The sequence below is a fragment of the Heterocephalus glaber genome, unplaced genomic scaffold (assembly GCF_053883595.1).
Source record: "Heterocephalus glaber isolate CG9 unplaced genomic scaffold, H.glaber_assembly_v1.0 deba00000006, whole genome shotgun sequence".
Taxonomy (NCBI): Eukaryota; Metazoa; Chordata; class Mammalia; order Rodentia; family Bathyergidae; genus Heterocephalus; species Heterocephalus glaber.
The window spans coordinates 869,941-891,872 of NW_028258136.1; the positions used below are offsets into that span (position 1 = coordinate 869,941).

At 43.4% G+C, this 21,932-nt stretch overlaps 1 protein-coding gene across 4 annotated transcripts; it reads right to left on the reverse strand.

Moving 5' to 3' along the window:
• Window positions 1-3,890: 3,890 nt before the first annotated feature.
• Window positions 3,891-21,022, reverse strand: Hepacam (hepatic and glial cell adhesion molecule). 4 transcript variants are annotated; one of them, XM_013069154.3, is made up of 7 exons: window positions 20,809-21,022; window positions 9,100-9,441; window positions 8,008-8,289; window positions 7,518-7,617; window positions 6,767-6,996; window positions 6,558-6,625; window positions 3,891-6,095 (listed from the first exon to the last, which is right to left on the reverse strand). In XM_013069154.3, the coding sequence occupies exons 1-7, from the start codon at window positions 20,990-20,992 to the stop codon at window positions 5,790-5,792; spliced, it is 1,512 nt and encodes a 503-aa protein (XP_012924608.1). In that variant the 5' UTR covers window positions 20,993-21,022; the 3' UTR covers window positions 3,891-5,789. The 4 variants fall into 4 exon arrangements, with proteins under 4 accessions (XP_012924608.1, XP_012924607.1, XP_012924609.1 ...); XM_013069153.3 differs by having other exon boundaries at window positions 6,558-6,628; XM_013069155.3 differs by having other exon boundaries at window positions 6,923-6,996; window positions 20,809-21,021.
• Between the last annotated feature and the right edge of the window lie 910 nt (window positions 21,023-21,932).

A 21,932-nucleotide genomic window follows, 5' to 3' on the forward strand; every position in this document is an offset into this window, starting at 1 on the left:
CGGTGTTTTCTTTATTCATTCATCTGTTAATGGACATATAGGTTGCTTTCAAGATTTAGCTATTATGATTTGTGCTGCTATAAATATAGGTATGGATGTATCATTGTAATATGATGACTTTAACTCTTTTTCTGGTACCGGAGATCAAGCTTGGGACCTTAAGCTTGCAAGGCAGGTGACGGCACCACTGAGCTAAGTCCCCAGCCGTGACTTTAACTCTTTTTAAAGATACTTAGAAGGGAAATAGCTGGAGCAAATTGAATTTCTAATTTTAGGGTTTTTTTGAGGAATCTCCATACTGATTTCCACAGTGGATGTGTAACAGGAATTAGTGGGACTACAGTTAGGATTCTATTAGGCAGTAAGGACAGTAGTCCCAAAATAGAGCCTAGAAGTCCAAAATGAAGTCTTTTGAGTCACAACTCTCCAAGGATCTTACAAGAACATCTGCCAGATGTTCTTTGGCTGTCTGGGACCTCTCCAGCGCATGATCAGGCAGACCACTGGCTCAAGGGTGCATAAACACTACATAGATTGCACCTTAAAAAATATGTAGAGTCCTATAGGATGGAGATTATATTGCTTACACAATGGCCCGAGATCCCTTCTAAATCCCTTAAAAATACATAAATCCTTTAAAAACCCCTAGACAAAGAACTTTCACGGGTGTCATATTCAGAACCTTCTCCAGGCTAGCTGGAGCTATCTTGCCTTCATATCTTTTAAGTAAATTTGCCTGTGCCCTGCCTCCTCTGTCCTCCATTTCATTCTTAATCACTGTAGGGCATGACCCTGCATTCTGGTATCAGTTGTACTAATTCACATTCCCACCAACAATGTAGAAGGGCTCTTTTTTCCCTGCAGTCTCACCAGTATTTGTTATTGTTTGCTTTCTTGATGATGGCCATTTTTTCTGGAGTAAGATGGAATTTCAGTGTTGTTTTAATTTGCATTTCTCTAATGGCCAGAGGTGGTGAACATTTTTTCATTTACCTATTGGCCATTTGTACTTTTTTCTGAGAAGTGTCAATTTATTTCAGTTGCCCATTTTTTTATTGGGTCTTTTATTTTGGGGGCCCTGATTTGGGGGGGATTCTTTATTCTAGATATTAGTCTTCTGTCTGAAGAGTGTAGCTGGACAATTGTTCCTGTTTTAAGTCACTCCATTTTGGAGTGGTTTGTTACAGATGGAGAACTGAGATATCCAGATATTACTAATAATCCTAATAGTTTGTCAACTAAGTTTTCTATGTAGAAAATCATAACTTAAACACAATGGTAGTTTTGGTTTTCTTTTCTTTTTTTTTTTTTTTTTTTTGAGACAAGGTACCACTATGTAGCCCAGGCTGGCCTTAAACTTGTGATCCTCCTGCTTCAGCCTCTGGAGTACTGGGATTACAGGTTCTTTGTTTCCAATCTTTATAATATTATTTTTCTTGTTTTACCAGTACAATATTAAATACAGGAGTGATTGTATTTTTATTTACTTCTTCACTTAAAAAGTCATATTTCTAATGTTTCATCAGTAAGAATGATGCTTGCTATTGTTTTTTGTAGGTACTATTTATTAGGCTCAAAATTTTTTCCTTTTATTTTAGTTTGTTAAGAGCTTTTAATCATGATTAAGAATTAAAATTTACAAATGATTCTTGGGCACCTACTGAGGTACTTTTTCTCTTTTAATCTGTTAATGTGCCAAATGATATTTAAGAATTTCCTAATGTTACATTATTCTTCCATTTCTGGCATAGAGTTTGATTGTGATTGAAACCCATTTTACACATTTTAGATTATTTTGCTTATATTTTATTGGGAATATTTTCATCTGTCTTCATGAGCTTGACCTGTAATTTTTTTCCTCGTACTCTTCTTGTCTCATTTTGATATTAGAGTTTTGCTGGCCTCATAAGATATGTTCAAGAGTACTCATTCACTCTTTTTTTTTTGGTTTTTTGTACTGGGGATCGAACTCAGGTCCTTGTGCTTGTACAGCAGGCAGTGAAACTCATTCAATCTTTTTACATTTCCTGGAGAAGTTTGTATAAAATGGAAATAATCAGTTTCTAGATAGAGCTTATCTATAAAACAATTTAAGATGATTAGTTTAATAAGGAATAGTTTAATTTCTTTTTCGATTCAATTTCTTTCATGGTCACAAGACTAGTCAAGTGTTCAAATTCTTTTTTTTTTTGGTACTGGGGATTGAACTCGGGACCTTGTGCTTGCGAGGCAGGCGGAGGAACCACCGAGCTAAATCCCCGGCCCAAGCATTCTAATTCTTTTCTAGTCCATCTTGGTAAAATGCATTTTTCTAGGATTTTTTTCAAGTTTTCACATTCATTTTGTGGAATTTTCTTCTTTGCTTCTCTCTCTCTCTTTCTTTCATTCATTCTTTCTTTCTATTTCTTTCCTTTCTTTCTCCATGGCGCTGAGGATTGAACCAGAGCCTTCGCACTAAACTACATCCCAGGTCTATTTTATTTTATTTATTTAGAGACAGGGTCTCACTGTGTAGTTGAGACTGACCTTGAACTCACTATGTAGCCTGACTGACCTCAAACTTTAGGTGATCCTTCTGCCTCAACCTTGACTGTTGGGATTACAGATAGGCACCACCACTCCTGTCTATTTTTTATTTTGAGACAGAGACACAATAAATTGTTGAATTACCCAGACTTGGCTCAAATTCACCATCCTTCTGCCTCGGCCTGTCAGAGGGCTGGGATTACAGCACTGTGTCACCATGCCCTTGCCTAAGTTTTTAACTTCATTTTGTTCATAATCCCATTGTTGCCAAATTCAACTTGCATTTTTGTTGTTTTTGGTTTGTGGAGGATGCAACCCAGGGCTTCATCATGTTAGCCAATGGATCCACTACTGACCTACACCCCAGCCCTAATGTGTACTTTCAATACTTTCATATATGACCCTCCCATTCCTAAATTCTCCCTCTTTCTTGAAATCCTTTTGTTTTCCAGTGCTAGGAATTGAACCCAAGTTTTCTCTGGCACTAAGCTACATTTCTAACCTTTTTTATTTTGAGATAAGTTCTCACTAAATTTTCCAGACTGGGCTGGACCTGTGATCCTCCTGTCAGCCTCTGAGTATCTGGTATTACAGGCATGCACCACTGTGCCTGGCAAAACCTTTTCCTTTGGTTGTGTGATGCCATTATCACCTCTATTTCTTCTTATGCTACTGGCTGTGCCTTTTTAGCTTTCTAGGTGAGGTCCTTTTAACATAACTTCACATAATGATGTGCTCAGAGATGTATCTTTAACCCAAATCACTTTCCACTCTATACATTCTCCTAAAATGATCTTGTCCACTGCCGTAGTGTGGTACCTTGAATTCTTCATGTGTGTCACACTCCCAAGATTTTATATACGTTTCTCCCTCTGCTTAGAATGTGTCCTCTTCTCTTTTATTAAGCCTGCCTAATCTTTCTAAGATCAGGTTCAGCCCTGTTCTCCTCGATATCTTTGCTGACAGCCCCTACTGTGAGCAGGCCGACTCTCACATGGTCCCATGAGTACCTTGTATCCACCTCTATCATTGCATCTTACACACTATGTTGTAATAATCTGCTTATCTATCTTTCATGAGATTGTCTTCTGGGTAGGGATCATGGCACGGTTACACCAGCATCTAGCATAGGGCCTGGTCAATGGTAGATAAACAAATGTTTGTGAATAAAAACAAAATGAATGAATAAATGAATAAATAAAAAATGAATGAATAAATGAATGGGTGATGGTTTTGGAGTGGACAGTTTGAGCTTTGGAAAGAAGGTATAGGATGGTGAAAAAAGGTGTGAAGAAAAGATAAAAAGGAAATAACCGGTATGTTTAAGTTGTTCATTTTGTTCTCCTTGCTTGAGGGGAATAAAGTTGTCATTTCATCAAAACTTTATTGAGCATCCAGTATGTGCTACACACTTTGCTAGATGCTAGTGATACAAAGATGAAGATCAAAACAAAAACAAAACCCCATGCCCTTATTCTCCACCCCCTAGTGTAAGGCAGATTTGGCTTGAGCCTGGGAAGATGGCTCTCAGGGATTCAGCACCAGGGTGTGGCATGCTCTCATCTCCTCCACTGTGTCTCAGGCTGACCAGCAGGCACCCCTTCTTCAAGTCTGGCATCTATCGCTCACACTGGCCTGAGCAGCTTTCCCCTCCATGCATTATCTAGGATGGGTGCTTCACCCCGGAAGGCTAAGGAAGCAGTTCAGGCTGCCTAGAGGAGCTGCAAAAACACACTGCTCACGTGGGCCTACTGAAGTGCACAGGGACAGAGTGAGAGGAATACTGTGGCACTGAGGACAGGGGCGACAAATCAGAAATCTTTGTGCCCCTGTGTGGAGGTGGTGGATCCTGGGGCCTTGGGAGTTGCTCCTGGGATGGTGGAGAGTCAGAACTGCAGGTTAGGAGTTGAGGGAACGGGCAGATGAGAGCCTCTGGGGGCATTAGGGAGGTTGAAGTGAAACACCCAGGGCCTCCTTCTCTAACAGCCGTTTAACTGTCCTCTTTCCTCCTCCAAAGTGTTCAAAGAGGTGGTGGCTAGAGCACAGCCCAGCCTCTCGGTATTCGGTATTAGTATGATTAGGGAGTCTGCCCTGTCCAGTGGCCTAGGGTGTGAGAGTCTGGGAACAAGGCAGGTGTGTGTGTGTGTGTGTGTGTGTGTGTGTGTGTGTGTGTGGAGGGCTGCTGGATGTTATTACCCTGACACACTGGGGAGCAGTAAGCCTCCTCCTCCCCCATCATTTCTCTGAAGATTAGAATCTTACTCTCTTACAGCTGGAGGAAGCTCTACAACTGTCTCCGGGATAGCGATTGTTTGAAAGGCTTGTTTTGTAGGGCAGGAGGTGCAAGTGTGAGGCTCAAGAACAGTTCCCCATTTGATCTAGCTTTCTGGGTGAAGGGAGTGAGTGTGCACACACTTCTCTAAGAAAGGAAGCCCACTCACCTCTTCTTTTCATGAAGGGAGACAAAGAATGCTTGGCATGGCATGATGCAGACAGGACACGGGACATGGCCACCAAGGGAGGCTTTGGGAAAAGGCCAAGCACAGCGGAGACTTGAGGGGTTTGCATTGTCAGGGCCCTGGTCTGGGGGCAAAGGAACATGCTTGGGCTCCTCCCACATCACCTTGTAAGACCCAGGACCCAGTGTCCCCAAGGAGGTGCTCTGAGCTGCTGCCTTCACAAAGGTTCCTTGGAGCTCAGCAGAGCCTCTGTAAGCCTGTAACCTCTGCCTGACTGGCTTCTCCTTAGTGAAGTATAGTTGTACATTTTGGACAAGTGGTCTCTTTCATATGGTGTGTATGGAGTGGGATGCACCAGAATCAGGCTTGGTTGGGGTGAAAAGAAAGTGGGTGGGAAGCATAAGGGCTCCCTAGGAAGAGCACAGGAGAGTCAGGGGGTTAGGTTACTGATGTTAGTTTCCATAAGATCCTTTTAGAGACTGAGCTGGAAATGTCATAATCTATATGGTCCTAAGGGGGCACAACCTAGGCCCACTGAGAACATAGCCAGTAAACCCAGAGCAAAGGTAACCTGGTTCCACCACCAGATCAAATCTCTGCCTCGCTGTGGCGACGCCCCCCGCCCATCTGCTCATGCTTACACACATCTGCACCCCAGTCACCTGCGTCCCAGCCTTGACCCCCCCCTTACCCCTCTCTGGCAGCACCCTGACTTCCTGACCCTTCGGGCCGCCAGCCCCAGAAGTGGGTGCCAGGTGTTGGGTGGGTGGGGATCCCCGGGTGGGTGGGGATCCCTCGGGGGGCTCAGGCGCTGATCTCTACCGAGCCAGCCTCGTCTTGCTCACGGATTATGTGCACACCCCCAGTTCGCAGTGTTCGCGAGGCGCTGCGCGAGCGGCCTGGCGAGCTGGGAGCCCGTGGCGGCGACGAGTGCCTCCGGGCAGTGGCCGGGGAGCGCACCGGGGAGCGCGGGTAGCGGCGGGCGGAGCGGATGGGCAGCCCTGGGGAGCGGCCCGGCATGGGCGGCGACACGGAGTAGCTGGGAGGGCCAGTCTCCGATGCGCTCCGAGGAGGCTCCGGAACGGGGTTCTCCTCAGACTCCGGGGAGTCCTGCAAAGACACACACCGCAGAGGTCACCGGACAGCCAGCCCCACACGGGAGCGCGTCTCCGTTAGAGGGCGCCGGGGAGACACCAGTCTCTCATTCCTCTCATTAAACCGCACTCAGCATGGCGCACGGCACATAATAGGTGTTCAGTAAATGTTGACAAGCATTGCTTGCTTTGTCACTCCTCTCTCCACCTGCATTGGACAGCCTCCGGCATGGCCTTCCAATAGTGAGGAAAACCCCAGAGTTGGTGTCCAAAATCTAGTTTCAAACCTAGACTTGCCATTTACTTGTTTAATCCTGTGCAAATCGTTTCATCTCTCTCAGTCTTATTTTCTAATCTCTAACATGGGGACGACAGGAATATCCCACAATAAAGGATAACAATACGTCATGACTCCTCAGGATGCGGCGGAGCTGACTGGGCGTTTGGGGGTGGGGGTGTCCCCACCAGAACTACTCACCTTTTCCTTCAGGACATAGAGCGCCATGGGGTTCTTCCGGTCCTGTTCTCCGCTTCGTGGGAGTGTGTCTGCTGCACAGGGGAAAGTATGGGGTGGCTGGCCCAGGTACAGACCCGGGGTCACACCCAGCATCTACACTCTGCTCCCCAAGGGCCATCAGGGACTCGATCACAGCCTCTACCAAAGTATCTGAGCCCTCGGGGTCCTACCTTGGCTGCATTTCTCCCTGCTCTGCAGTCTTTGAGCAGCTGGTGGAGGAAGGGGCCCTGCAGAGTTGGCTTCTTCCTCACCCACTCCTGCCTTTTCCCAGCAGCCCACTGATCTGAGGGCCGATGGGCTGGGTCTGTAGGTGGCTGGAAGCTCACCTTCTGGTTTCACACGGTCGTCATTCTGATCCATGAATTCTAGGGAGTTTTGCTTCTCCAGCTTCCTCTTCTTCCTGCAAATTGATCCAGCCCCCCACCAAGAACAGAGCTATTGAATGTGAGTAGGAGAAGATCTTGGGAGGAAGACACAGGGAAGGTTCTGATGGCCATAAAAGAGGCTTCGTGACAGGACAGCAGACTGTGTGTGGTGGGAATAGCGGGTGGTTCATAAACTTTGGAATGAGTCCATCTAGGTTTGCATCCTGAGGCTGTCACTAGCATTGTGACTGTTGGCAAGTCGCTTATCCGATCTCAGTCTCAGTGTCTATCTGTAAACTGCAAGTAATCAGTCTTAAAAGGTAGCATGCATGCTACCCCCAACACAGTGCCTAGCTCAAAGATGTCTGCAAGTGGAACCATTAACAGTGCTGGGGTGGTTTCGGGCAGTAAGCACACAACAGAGTTCCACCTGAAATGGAAAGGCAGATGTCCTGGGAGGAGGTGCCCAGCCTTGGAGGAAAGGTATTTTAAGAGACTTAAAAACAAAATAGTGCTTAGGATTGAGGAGCTCGAGGTGTGGAGCTTGAGGAGTTACCTAGACTTCTTGGAGGGTTTCCAGCAGGCACAGACTGTCACCAATGTCACAAGGAGGAAGATACCACCTGTCGACAAGATGATGTAGAGGGAGCTTCTTCCTAGAAAGAGAGACAGAGAGACAGAGAGGAGAGGGAGAGACAGAGAAAAGAAGGAGGAGGAGGAGAAAAAAGAGAAAGGGGAGGGGGAGGAGAAGAGGATGAGGAGAAGGAGAAAAAGGAGGAGAAGAGGAAGAAGAGAGATGGGAGAGACATTGGAGTAGGCAACAGCTGTTGCAAGCAGAGCTCCTGGCAGCGGAAGGAAGAGGAAAGGAGCCCCAGGCAGCATGTCTGGCCAGTGGTGGCACTGGCACACACTCTCTTTCTACCTGTGTCTGTCCTCCCTAAATAGTTGGCCCATCCCTGGCCCCTCTCTTTCCCTCCAGGGCCACTTTCTAGGATGCCCTTAGTCCCCATGAGCAGCTTCCTGTTGGGATGGGCTGGGAGACTCACTGTACACGGTGATCTTGATGGGCAAGCTGCGGACCTGGCTGATGGGGTTCTCCACCACGCAGCTGTACAGGTCATCATCCTCCATGAGCACGCGGGTGATGGTGAGCACCTTTTGGTCGGGGGACAGGAGCATTCTCGAGTCATTGATGAGGGGCTTGCCATCCTTCAGCCAGGTGTAGCTGGGCTTGGTGCCATTCTCATGGGAGCAGTTCAGGGTGAAGGCCTCGCTGAGCTCCAGCACTGTGGTTGAAGCCACTAACACCTGTGGCCTTGAAATGGGCACTGAGTCCCAGGGGTGGAGGAACCTGTGAGTCATGGACTACAAAGCTTCTCCCTTCCCCTTCTTTACTCCCTACCTGTCAGTACATCATAGCTCAATCTGTGGGCTGAGAAGACCCTTCAGGGGTCCTCAGTCCAGACCTCTCCCATCAATCACTCGTTCACTAGATATGGAAGTGCCTACTGGTCATAAGGAAAACAATGCAGAGCAGGAGAGCCATGGTGTCTGCCTTCATTGCTTTCTTCCCAAATACCTTTCCAAGGCTACTGGGCATTAGTATTTTAAACTGACCCAGTGGAAGGAAATCTAGGCCCAACTGTCTGTGCTCAAATCTTGACTTTGTCAGTTGATCAGGAAAGTTCCTCCAGCTTCCTGTGCTTTGCTTTCCTCATCTGAAAAATGGCGAGAATGTAATTACCATCCCTATATTATTTCAAGCATTAAATGAGTTGAGATAAACAAAGTATTAGAATAGTTCATAGCATGTAATAAGCACTCTCTCCACATTAGCTGTGGTGTGTGCTAACGTCTAATGTTCATTGACTAACTCAGGTCCCCAGTGCCATTTTATTTCCTTGGTATTGGAGATTGAAGCCAGAAAGTGCTTAGCTACATCCTCAACCCCCTTTGCTTTATTTTGGAACAGGGTCTCACTAAGTTGCTCAGGCTGGCCTGGAACCTGTGATTCTCCTGCCTGCAGAGTAGCTGGGATTACAAGTGTGCACCCCATGCCTGATCCCAGTGCCTTTTGTGTTGGTTTTCCCTGGGTCTAGCAGATCCTGTCCCACCTCCTTCCCTGCAGAGTGCTTTACCATCCACTGTGAGGTTGATGGTCTTCTCTCCGGTGAAGGTGTCGTCAGTGATGGAGATCTCCACCTCATAGGTGCCTTCATCGGCCAGCTGCAGATCACTGAGAAGCAGGGAACCATTTTCGAAGAGCCGGATACGGTCTCGGTAGTCAGCCCGCAGGTTGCCGATGACCTCTGTGCCAATGGACTGCACCACAGTCACTGGCTTGTCCCGCTTCAGCTGCCACTTCACTACAGGTTTGTCGCTGCTGGTGCTGCTGTACTGCACAGAAAGTAGGGCCGACTTCCCCACAGTGCCATGGATCAAACGCACTGGGCTGGTGATGTTCACCCCCTCTAGGGGGTCTGTGAACAGAGACCCAGGGGGAAGAGGGCTGTGTCAGGCCCTCGGCTCCTTAGCCCACTCCCACCTTTAAATCTGTGAATCTCCCAATGCCTCGCCCCATGGACCCTGTGCTCCCAGCCACATCCTGCTTCCTCCCTACTGGTGCCATTGCCTCTCCCGTAGTAAAGCTGTGCCTCTGCTCTCCAGTTTTGCCCCACAGCTATCCCAAAGCCCTCCTCCTGCCCCCACCTTTCTGGCACTTATCCCGTTGCTGTCCTCGTGTGGAAGATTCCACTTAGTCCACACTCCATGTTCTCCATTCACAGAAATACTTATGGAGCACCTTCTATGTGCCATGTACTTTCCATGGCCTTAAAACAAATCAAGAGCAAAGCAGACAGAAATCCCTATCTCCTGAAGCTTATAGGCCATTAAACATCAAAGTGAATCAGTCAGTTTTCTTCTTGATTGGGGATTGGAGTAGCAGGACATGGAGAAAGCATGGGAACATAGATTCCTGAAGAAAAGAACATGTCACAAGACAATGCCAATACAGGGAAAGTTTAGGGACCTGAAGACAACATGATCTCTTTCACCAAGAGCCTTCCCTATTCTTGTCCCAGAACAGTCCTAAAACTCAGTAGGCAATTTTGGGAATTTCCTCAAATTCCAGCCCAATTTGTATTTCCTATAGAGGAGGGACCTGATCAGGTAGAACAAAGAATTTTAAATCAGACAGCATTGCAATACTGGGCCTTACTACTTACTGGCTGTATAGATTTGGGCAAGCAATGTTTCTAAGCCTCATTCTTTTTATTTACAAAATAAGAATAGTAATAATAATAACAACTGTAACTGCCTTATAATATCCATAGGATTGTGTCCAGCACAATATCCATTTCAGTTATTGTTGCATCGTGGGAAAGAACACAAGATTGAGCATCAGAAATGTGTGCCCTATTGCTGGGCTGTATGATGTAGGGGAGCTCACTTCTCTTGTTTGGAGCTTAGATTGCCCATACGTAATATGAGTAATAGGCTGGATGGTCTCATTGTTTCTTCCAGCTCTGGGATTCTAGGATTTTACTATCTTGTCTAATGGATGCCCTATTCAGAGACACATCTCATATTCCAAGACCTCTTAGGAGTTTTAAGGCCTGAACAGATGCTATTCATCGGTGTCACCTGGTCAGGTAGAGCATTGCAACCACAGGAGTCTTTGGGGGAAGATCCCAGATGGGAACAGAGGTGAGTTTAGGTGAACAGACACATGTACACACCAGATTGCCAGTCTCTCTGGACCCCCAGCTGCCTCCTTTGTCACTGCCTCTGATGTTTTCTCTTTCTCATTTTTATTTCTCACTCTGCTACTGATTCAGATTACAGTTGGGTACTGAGCTGTACTTTCCATTCCTTATTCCCCTCCTTAGGTCTACAGAGCCCAGACCAAACCCAGAAATAATTGAACTAAAGGGTGGGTTGTGACGATCAAAGCTATTTCAATTACTAAATATATTCACTCCACTTTTGGAATAACTGCATTGTTAGGTAGTGAATGCCTCATCTTTGTTCACTTGACTACTATTTCACCTCACTTAGCCTCAGTTTCTTCCTCTGTATAATGAAGTATTGGAACTGAATGGTTTCTAAGTGCTCCCTAACTAGCCAGATATAATTAGAACCATAAAAGCTTAAGAGTGGAAAAGATGATGTTAATAATTAAAGCTGTCTTACGTGTGAATGTTGATTTATTTTTTTGTAGTGGGGATTTAACCAGTGCCTTTTAAAATTTTTTAAATTTTGAGGCAAGGTCTCACTGAGTTGCCAAGTTGCCAGGCTGTGCTCAAACTAGTTGTCCTCCTGCTTCAGCCTGCCAGGCTGCTAGAGTTACAGGTATGTGCCACCACACCCAGCTAATATCTGAATATTATATGCTTGATAATGGGAAGTCTTAATCTGGGGGAAGTAGAATGAAGCAAATCAATGTTTTTAAACATTTTATATTGAAGCTATTTTGTTCCCATAAATATTATATAAAAATGGAAATGAATTAAATATGGTTCCAGCTTATCTGCTTTTGATGAGGAACTGACTCCTATCCTCCCCAGAAAGGGAAGCTACTATCAGAATGAAATCCATTTGCCTATATGATCCACACATTTTTTTTCCAAGCTTTAATTTCTGTGGTTCTTTAAATGGGATTCCTTGCCTAGCAACTGCTAAGTTCCAGGCTTGGCTTAATTTAGAAACCCAAGTTTCAGATTTTCCTGAGTAGGCAAATAGGCTTTGGTATGTATGGTCTGAAGCAGTCCTGAGAAAAACTATGAAGCTTTACTCAAGACCACAGGGTAATAGCTGGGGAACATCTACTCCCCTTCTCAAAACTCAGTCTGAAACAGTGTGGTACATACAGGAGTCTTATATGTGCAGGGCTCTCCTGAAGTTTAGGAAATCTATGTAATGCTCTTGTTGGTTTGAATGTAGTTTGTTCCCTGAAGGGTTATGTGTTGGAAGCTTAGTCCCCAATGTAGCAATATTAAGAGGTTGTGAAACCTTTAAGAGGTAGAGTTGATTAGATCATGGGGGCACTGGCCTTGGGCAGGATTAAGGCAGTTATCCTGGGACCCTGAGTTAATTTTTGAGAAAGTAAGTTGCTTGCTGTAAAGGAAGGAGACTACCCATCCCCACTTTGTGGCTTCCTATTTCACCATTTGATCTCCTCTTCTTGCATGTACTTGCTAATGCTGTTTGCTATGATGTGATGTAGATGGAGAGCCTTTGTCAGAGCCAGTGCCATGCTATTTGGACTTTCTGCCTCCAAATCTCGAGCTAAGTAAATTTCTTTTCTTTATAAAGTCTCCAACCCAATGTGCTTTATTATAGTAATGGAAAACTGAGATCTGAAGCACCAAACTTTGAGGTTTCTCAGTTCCTTCTTCCAGGGGCCTGAACAGTGACAGTCCTAGCCCCAAGGGCAATGAGAGGGATTCTTTTACTCCCTTAATAGTCTCTGACCTCCCTTGAGCTTCCCTGGCTATGACCTTCTATCCCATCCAAGTTGCCATTTTGTGAGGTCTTTCCCCTTTGATTCTGCTTTTCCTGCCAATTTAAACTTTATTTATTCTGGATAAAAACACTGGGGAAGCTGCAGCCTATGGATTGCATCAGGCCTTACCCTGGTCTAGATGGGTGCCCTTCTCATGCTTGTAAACGTGGGTGTGCCCATGAGTAGAACTGCGTGTGCACATACCCATAAATGAGTGGAGCAGTGTTTCACAGATGCTGACAAAGAGCATTTTGCCCAGCAGACACTGTTTTCCAAATGCTCTAGCTGGAATCTATGTTAAGTTTAGGATTTCACAACCTTCAAAAGACACAGAGAATTGGGACAGGAGCCAAAACAGGACACAGAAATGAGGAAATGGCTAACAACTCCAGTGCAGAAATGAATAAAAGATACTACGACTATTGAACCTGGAGAAGTAATTAACTTAATCATTGTCTCTGAGGCATAATTATGTAAAAAGTTTCTGTTCCCACCAGAGAATGAACAAAAGGAAATGAACATCTCCACAAGGTGTTCCTGTCAACTGAACAGTGTGTGCTGAGTTAGCCTGCCAGCCCCTCCTCAAGTAGGATCTTGACAGTAAGAAGGGTCAACTTCGAAATATAAGAACATACCTGCACAGAGCCTTAGGTTCCCTGCATAGCTTCTTCCCTGAAATAAACCACCATCTACTCATTTTTGTGGACTTCCTTGGCTAGGCAAAAGTTTTCTTAAATTTATCTTTTAAAAGCATCAATGTAGTCCCAGCACTGAAAGAGTGTAACAGGAGGATCACAAGTTCAAGTCCTACCTGGGCAGCTTAGTGAGACTCTGTCTCATCATAAAAAATAATTGAAAAGGATTGGGAATATAGCTCAATGTGAAGGGTTCAATCTCCAGTACCTTGGAGGGGGGTGTCAGTGGGATGGTGCCAAGCTTGTATTCTAGGATTTGGTCTTTCTGCACTTTACCTAGTCTCTCTAACATCAAGGACTGCAGCTATTCCCTTTTATACCTGAAGGATTTTTTGTTTGTTTGTGTCTGTCTGTCTTCATAAAGAAATCCTCCATCCTTTCAACCATCAAACCCTGGAGCTTTCTCCACCAATAGTTGTATAGTATTTCCTTTTTGGGGTGTGGTGACCAGAACTATTCACAATAGTCTGAGGGTGGCACATGGCTTGGTCTTCTAAAAGGAAAAGCATATTGTTTCCTGCTTTTGGTTTTCAATATTCTTCCTAATTAATGATGATTCGAGAAAATATTCCTCTGCTGGTAATGTATAGGTACGTTGCTTATTGTATAAATGTTGGGGTTATTGGGTTATATTTTTATGTTATTCTGTTGAAGCCTATAAGGTACTACAAAAGTGTGAAATTATTGGAAATGTCAATCATTCAGAAATGTGGAGAAAATGAGGAAACTAAAACTGTAAAGAAGATCCCTGTCATCGAGGAAGACATGGCTGGGAGATTTTCATCTACATTCTAAGGAGCAGAAATGTTGAGGAATATGCACTGAGCACGTATGTAGTAAGATATCATATAGAACTGGACCTAGTATTGCACACTTACAAATCTGCCTACTCAGGAGGATGAGGGAAGGGGATTGCAAGTTCGAGGCCAGCCTGAGCAATTTAGGTAGACCCTGTCTTAAAATAAAATAAAATAAAATGGTCTGGGAATGTAGCTTGGAGGTGGAGCACTTAACTAGCATGCACAAGGCTCTAGATTCAGTCTCCAGTAATACAAAAAGAAAGAAAAAACAAGAGAGATTTGCCATGTTTTTGGATTGGAACAGTCACTATCGTTAAGCTGTCAATTCCCCCAAACTGATCTCTAATTTACTACAATACCAATCCAAAGTCAAAAGGTGTCCATTTTTATATTGGTATCAAAATGGATCAAGAGAACAGAATGGAGCATCCAAAACTGGATTTATATATGATCTCTCAGTTTATGACAAAAGTGACACTGTAGTGCAGTGAGGAAAGTGTTTGTTGTTTTTGCTGAGGATTAGACCACTCCTTTAGATTTGTTCTTGGCAGAATTACTGTCTCTTCTCCCTCCCTTTGCCCTTCACAAGGTTGTTGGCATCCCTTTGCAAATACTATAACCCCTTTTTGGACCAGCACTGTGAATTCTAAAAGAGAAGCCCAACCTAAATGGTTAAGGTGTTAACTGGTAAATATTTCTTTAGATTCACAGAACCCAGAACATCAGTGTCTTTTGTAATGTCCTTTATTCTTTCTCTGCATCAATTATCACAAAGCACATAGATTGATATGAAGTTTAACTTGCAGAAACACCATGTTGTCTGTCTAAAAGAAGTACAGGAGCTGGCACAGTAGGTGGAGGCCCATTGTGACACCTCAGTGTTCCAGACAAGAGAAAGAAAAGAAAAACAAGAAACAAAACACACCCTGGAGGATGAGACTGCTAAGAAGGTAGTCTCCTTTTCCTCTTTTCTCTCCCTGTAGATGCCCTCTGTGAGACCTCCATCTTGGAGCTTTGAGGTTGATAGCGTCTCCATCTTTTTTAGTGCTGGCCCTTGAGTAAGTCTGATTTGTTTTCTTTTTTCTTTTTCTTTTCTTTTCTTTCCCTTTTTTTTTGTTTTGGAGATAGTCTCACTATGTAGTTCAGGTTGTCCTTGAACTCACATATAGCCCAGGCTGGCCTTAAATTCTCATTGATCCTCCTGCCTCAGCCTCCATGCCCAGCTGTCTCTCAGCTCTAACTCTTTTCTCCAAAGTACTGGTCTTTGCGCAACAGGCTGCGTGAACTTATGGTAATAGTTGTTTCAATAAATAGTACTGGGCCAGGTAGGGGAAAAAATGAATCTTGACACTTACCTCACACCTTATATAAATATTGATTCTAGGTAGATTGATTGTAGATCTAAATATGAAGATGGAAACAATAACATTATAAAAAGAACACCTAAGAGAATAACTCTGTGACTTGAGGTCAGTCACAGATCTCAAACAGTACACAGAACTAGTAATCAGCCAGGTGTGGTGGTACACACCTGTAATCCTAGCTCTTGGGAGGCTGAGGCAGGATGATTGCTGCAAGTTCTAGGCAAGCCTGGGCTACATAGTAAATTCAAGATAAGCCTGAACTACATAAGAGACCTATTTTTTAAAAAGCAAAAAGCAAAAAAAAAAAAAAGAGTGTAAACATAAAAGAAAATGATATATTGGACACAATAAAATTAAGAGCTTCTATTCATGAAAAAAAATTTCAACATTTAGAGAGTGAAAAAGCAAGCCACAGAGTAGGAAGAGATAGTTGCAAGCATCTATAATAGAATCACACCCAAAATATATTTTTAAACTCTTACAGATCAATAGTATGAAATAAAATCCACCACTCAATAGAAAAATGTGCAAAAGACTTGGAATAGATACTTCACAAAAAAGGATATCCAAATAGCCCTCAAAAATATGAAAAAAGCTCAATTTAATTATTTATCATACAAGTGTCATATTAAACAACTATCATTGGACAACATCTTATACTTGCTAGGGTGACCAAAATCAAAAGAGAAAACACAATTGTTAGTGAAAATGTGGATCATGTGGAATTCTCCTTTATGCTGGTTGGAGCATAAACTGATGCAGCCACTTTTGAAAATAGGCCATATCTATTAACCCTAACCATACACATACTCTGTGATATGGTTTGACTGTGTCCCCCAAGGATTTGTGATTTGGAAGCCTGGTCCTCAGCGTGATGATTTTAAGAGGTAGTGGAACCTTTAAGGGGTGTGAAGCATTGGGATGTCCCCTTAGAAAGGATCCACATAGTTCTCCTGGGACCCTAGCTAGTCTTCAGACATACTCTAGCTTCCTGTCTCACTGTGTGAGCTGTCTTGTATACCAGGACATCTTTAACAGGGCCAAGCTGATGCTGGCACCATGCCCCTAAACCTCCACTACTGTGAGTTAAATCAACTTCTTTACTCTATAAAGTTTTCCAGACTTGTGTATTTTGTTATAATAATTGATAGTATACTAAAATACCCTATAACTAAGGAATTCTATCACTTGGTATATCACCAGGAGAAATGTGTGCTACAGTGGTTTACCAACTCTTATTTTTGAAGCCCCAGTGGTGCTGAGTTGGTTTAGAAGAAACAAAAATTATTATCAAAATTGAATAGATAAATAAATTGTATATTCATACATTGAAATATCATATAGCAGTGAGACCAAGCAAAACTAAAATTAAAACAACATAGATAAATCTTACAAAGTTGGTGTTTGACAAAAGAAGCCAAATGTAAAAAATCCACACATAGAATTCAACTATATAAAGTTCAAAAACATACAAAACTAATCTATATAAGTCAGAGGGTGGGGGATGTAGCTCAGTGGTGCCATGCCTGCCCAGCAAGTGCAAGGTCCTGAGTTCCATTCCTAGTACTGGAAAAGTTAGAATACCACTGTAATCTTAGAAAGAGGATCCTACTAACAGAAATACCATGAGGGTGGTTGTGGGTGCTAAAGTACTGTATTCTGTTTTGATCTGGTTTGCTGATTACATGGGTTTGTACACTTTTTCAGAGGCTCTTCAAACTGTATCTTTATGCTAACTGCATATTCCTATGTGTAATTTTCAATTACAATTTTTTAAAAAGTCAGCATCTATAACATGAAAGTGAATTTAGGACTGAAAAGAATAGAACCCAGGCAGGTAACTTGTCCCTATTGGGTACCTAGAGAACGGTATAGCTCTAGGATGCCAGCAAGCAAAACCTCGAAAATCCAATTATCTAGATTAACAACATGCTGTATTTATGTTTGTCCATGTCCTAGCCTCTGGAAAAACCTTGTTTGAATGCTCCATGAATTGGACTGTGATGACTTTAGGAAAGTGTCATTTGTCCACACCAGGGCAAGAACATTAAAGACCATTACTTATATGTTGTAAACATAAATAATAATAAGAACAATTTAAAAAACTGTTATTTGAAAGGGAAGGGGACATAAAAACATTAAGATGTGTTATGTACATGTACCAATGCCCCACAAGGAATGTAATCATTATGTACTGCAAACATGTACTAATAAAAATAAAAATTATAAAAATAAAGACTTACTTGCCTAAGGCTAGTATAGTGATTGCTGTCACAACATAAAATAAATCTTCAAATCCAGGTCCACATGGTCCTATCCTCCTGTTAGTACCAGTCTTTAAAACTACATTTCCCAGCTTCCTTTGCAATAAGGTATGACCATGTGACTGAGTTCTAGCCAATAGAACTAGTAGAAGTGTATTCAGCATGGACATAGTTTAGCAAAATCTCCCTTCTATGTCCCTCCTTTTTTTGTTGTTTTATTATCTATCTGTACAACACAGAGACAAGCAACATGTACTATATATGTACCAATTCCCTCAGGCTGGCCTCAAACTTGAGGCAGTCCTCCTGTCTCAGGGATTTCAGGTATGTCACCAAGCCCAGCTGGTTATGTCCCCCAGAAAGCTCGTGTGTTAAAGGTTTGATTCCCCAATGTAATAGTGTTCAGAGATGAGGCCTAGAGAAGTTAGATAAAAACACTAACTTCATCAATTAATCTGATTGAGCTATTGATGAGTTCATAGTCTAATAGGGTATTATGAGGTGGACCCCAGTTGGAGGTGGTAAGGTCACTGGCGGGCACCTTTAAAAAGTGTATCTTGACCACTATGGAAATCAGTACAGAGATACCTCAAAGAACTAGGACTGGGAGTCCCATTTGACCCAGCTATTCCCCTGCTGGGTATCTTCCCAAAAGAACTAAAAGAATCATACCACAGTGATATATGTGCACCCATGTTCATAGCAGCACAATTTGTAATAGCTAGAACTTGGAAGCAGCCCCATCGACTGGAGACTGGATAAAATGTGTATGTTTTTTATAAAATGGAGTACTACTTAGCCACGAAAAATGAGAAATTAGAGACCTTTATAGCTAAATGGATGCACATTGAGGCAATGCTCTTAAGTGAAATAGGACACATACATGCAAACACTGAATAGTTTCTCTAGTGTGAGAAACTGAAAGTGTAAATAAGGACTAAAAGGTATACTAGATTATGTGAAATAGGAAGAAAAGGGGCAAAGGGGAAGGGGAAGTGGGAGGGGTAGGGGAAAGGAAAGAAGGGAATGGAATTAATATGAGAAAATGAAAAAATGGAAACAAAGTCTTTGTAAATAGGGAGGGATGGAGGGGTTGAAGGGAGGGCAGGGGAAGGGGGAAAAATAAGAACCAAGAGAGATTATGTAAAGGTGCAAATTTCCAATAATGAATGTCATTATATTGAATACCTAAAATGTACCAATAAAATTAATTTTTAAAAAAAGTGTATTTTGACTCTAGCCCCTTATTTTCACTCTCTCTGCTTGCTGGGTGCCATACACAAGCAACTTTACTTTGCCATGCCCTTCCACCATGATGTGTCTGTTTTATCAAGGCCTAAAATCAATGGAACCAACAAGCCATTACTGAAACCTCTAAAACATGAAGCCAAAATAACTTTCCTCCTTTAAGATTTTCCTCAGATATTTTGTCACAGAGATGGAAAGCTAACACACACACATTTCAACCCAAACATGTACAATACTGATCACCATATCCCCCAACCCTACCTCATTTTTTGTTTAAAGTTTCACATACAAACCTTACCTATCTCTCTAGATCCTCCAGATTCCTGCCAGTCACTAGAATCCAACTTTACTTCCAAAATATTAAATCAATATGCCTCATTCCCTATATCTTTATTGTATTTCAGGTCCACACTATTTCTCTTCTGACCTATTGCAATATTTTGTGATACATTTGTTATACATACATTGAAGTCCTTACTCTCAGTATCTCAGAGTATAAACTTAAATGGCAATTTGGTCATTGCAGATTTAATGTTAAGATGAAGTCATACTGGAGTAAGGTGGACCCACTTTAGCAGGTATCCTTAAAAAATGGGAAATTTGAATGTAGATATGCAAAGCCACCCAAAGACTAAAGTTCTATTGCCACAAGCCAGAGAACTACCCAAAGCTAGAAGAAGTCCTAGAAAATTCCTTCCTTATACCTTCAAAGGAAGCATGGATGGCTCTGCCAACACCTTGATCTCCAACTTCTGTCTTCCCGAACTGTGAGGCAATGAATTTTTATGGTTTCAGCTACCCAGCTGTGGTACTTTGTTGCAGACACCCTAAAAAAATACAAGCTTCCTTTCCTACCTTATTTGCCTCCAGTTTTTCCTCCAATGTTTCTCTGTAGACTTGTGAACTATCTGAAAGGTTCCTATGAACTTGCCAGTCCCCAAATGAAAAGCCATTCAATTACCCTCTCCACCCATGTTTATAGATTATATTCCAGGCTTTTGAGATCATTTACAAGGCTCTTGTCTAACTCAATTCCTATTTTCCTCTCTAGCAGTGATTAATTACTGTGTTCTATCTAAACACACGATGCTATTTCAAGATGTTGACTTTTGGCCATTTCCCCAACAATAATGCCCACTCACACTCCTCTCTATGTTCCTCATCCTTTGCATCCAAAATTCACAGCAGACATTCCTTCTACCAGGAAATTTCCCCTATTTTCCCACTTTCATCTTGCACCAGTAGCAGCAGCCTCCTGGATGGGGGTAAGTGACCTTTCTCTAATTCCTACATACTAGACTCATACTAGTGCCTCCGTTATAAATTCATGATCTCTGCATCTGTTTGCCCCACTAAATTGTGCATTCTTAGTCTTTCTATAATTGTGCATGCGCACACATACATAGACCGTGTTAAAATAAGTTCAATTCTCCAAGGAGTTGATAGGGGGCACTAACAGAAGGTAGGTTTCTATGATGCGGAATGAATTATGGAGAGGCTGGTATTACTATCCCAAATCAGGAGGCTCATTAGCTCCAAAGTTTCTTTCATTGTTCATGATATACCCAAGAAGCCAGAATGAGGATTTAGGGAAGCACAAAAGCAAACTTCCCTTGCCCCTCCCTCTAAGCCCCACCATAATCCCTTGGAAAGAATGCTCCACGGCCCACTCTAACAAGTCATCCCATAAGAAGTGGCATGGTGCCCTCCATCTAATACACTGAATGCCGTGGGAGCTCCAAAGTCATGCAGCCCTTTTGGGGGAGAGGGTTGGGGCTGGGCAGGAGGCGTGCAGAATGAAGAAATACATTCAACATTAGTGCCTGGATTCACTGAGATGCTTCCCACGACAGCTGCACTCTCTCCCCTCCTCCCATCCCAAAGCACTCAGGCTCTGGACTTTCCCCTCCCTCTCCTTTGAAAGCTCTGGGTACTTTCTCCAGACTTTTCTTACCCTTCAGATGTCCTACCTGGCTGGATCAGAAGCAGGTAGACAAAAGGAGTGAGGTTCAGGGCCCTGGAGGCTCTGGACAGGGCTCCCCTTTCTCTCTTCATTTTGGGTAGCGTTCTCCAGCTCTGGTGCAGACAATTAGCATGATTTCTCCACTCTGAGCACGTCCCTTTGTACCACTCGGAGTTTCTCTGCCCGAACATAACCCTGCCAACTTCCTTCTGAATACACAGAGCTCTGTGTATTGCTTGGCTTGTTCTTTCCTCTCTCTCTCTCTCTCTCTCTCTCTCTCTCTCTCTCTCTCTCTCTCTCTCCCCCTCGGACCTTGCATTTTCTAGTTTCCAAGCCTGACCTCCCCAGTTTGAACAGGGGTATCTGCTCAGGAGATAACCCCCACAGCAGGTTCCTTCTGGCGGGGATGGGGGCCCAGTGGTTCTTTGCTTGTCTGTGCTAAGCCTCACTCCCAGGGCAGATGAAGTTCTGAGCTCAGGGAGGCCACTGACTGGGCCACACACTCCTCCAGACCTTATGTCCCAAGCTAACCTATGTCCACCTCATATTTCTTCTCCCTGAGAAGGAGAGTCTGTGCCAGGATAGACTTCCAATTAGCTCTGAAAAAGGAGGGAGAGGAGCTTTTAAGAAGCTGGGAAGTGAGAGATTCCAGAGAGTTGCCGAAAAAATGGATAACTCCCTTACCACAAAGAAGACTGGGAAATGGCTTCAATTCTATTTCTTTCATCCTTCTTCCCATCCTGCTTGAGATCCTCTCCTACCATAGAATCACATAGATGCTGGGGAGCTCTTTCCACACTCTGTTCATTCGCCCACCTCCAATGTTGTACAACATGTCAGAGCAAAGATGAAGCTAATCCTCTAGCAGCCAGCATCCTGGGGTTCTATCACCAGTGTAACAGCCTAGGCTGTCATGGGGCTACACGCCCTAGCTCTACCCTGACCCCACTAATGTGACCACATCTGCCATGCAGAATGGCCATGGAACAGATGTTCGGTAACTGATTTTGGAACAGGCTCACAACTTGTTGGAGCCTCTTGTTTCACATCTGTAAAATGGGGAAAATAATAACCTCCTTGGAGGAACTGTTAGGAGGACTGATGAAGATTTGGTACAGGAGAATGTCTAGC

What these genes read in the sequence shown, in the direction of transcription:
- Hepacam (XM_013069153.3), bottom strand. Translation starts at nt 20,992, where the DNA reads ATGTTCGGGCAGAGAAACTCCGAGTGGTACAAAGGGACGTGCTCAGAG. An exon ending in CATCAACCTCACAGTGGATG is followed by an intron (nt 8,290 to 9,099) that starts GTAAAGCACTCT and finishes CCTGGGACTCAG; the next exon opens with TGCCCATTTCAAGGCCACAG. An exon ending in AAACCCTCCAAGAAGTCTAG is followed by an intron (nt 6,997 to 7,517) that starts GTAACTCCTCAA and finishes ATCAATTTGCAG; the next exon opens with GAAGAAGAGGAAGCTGGAGA.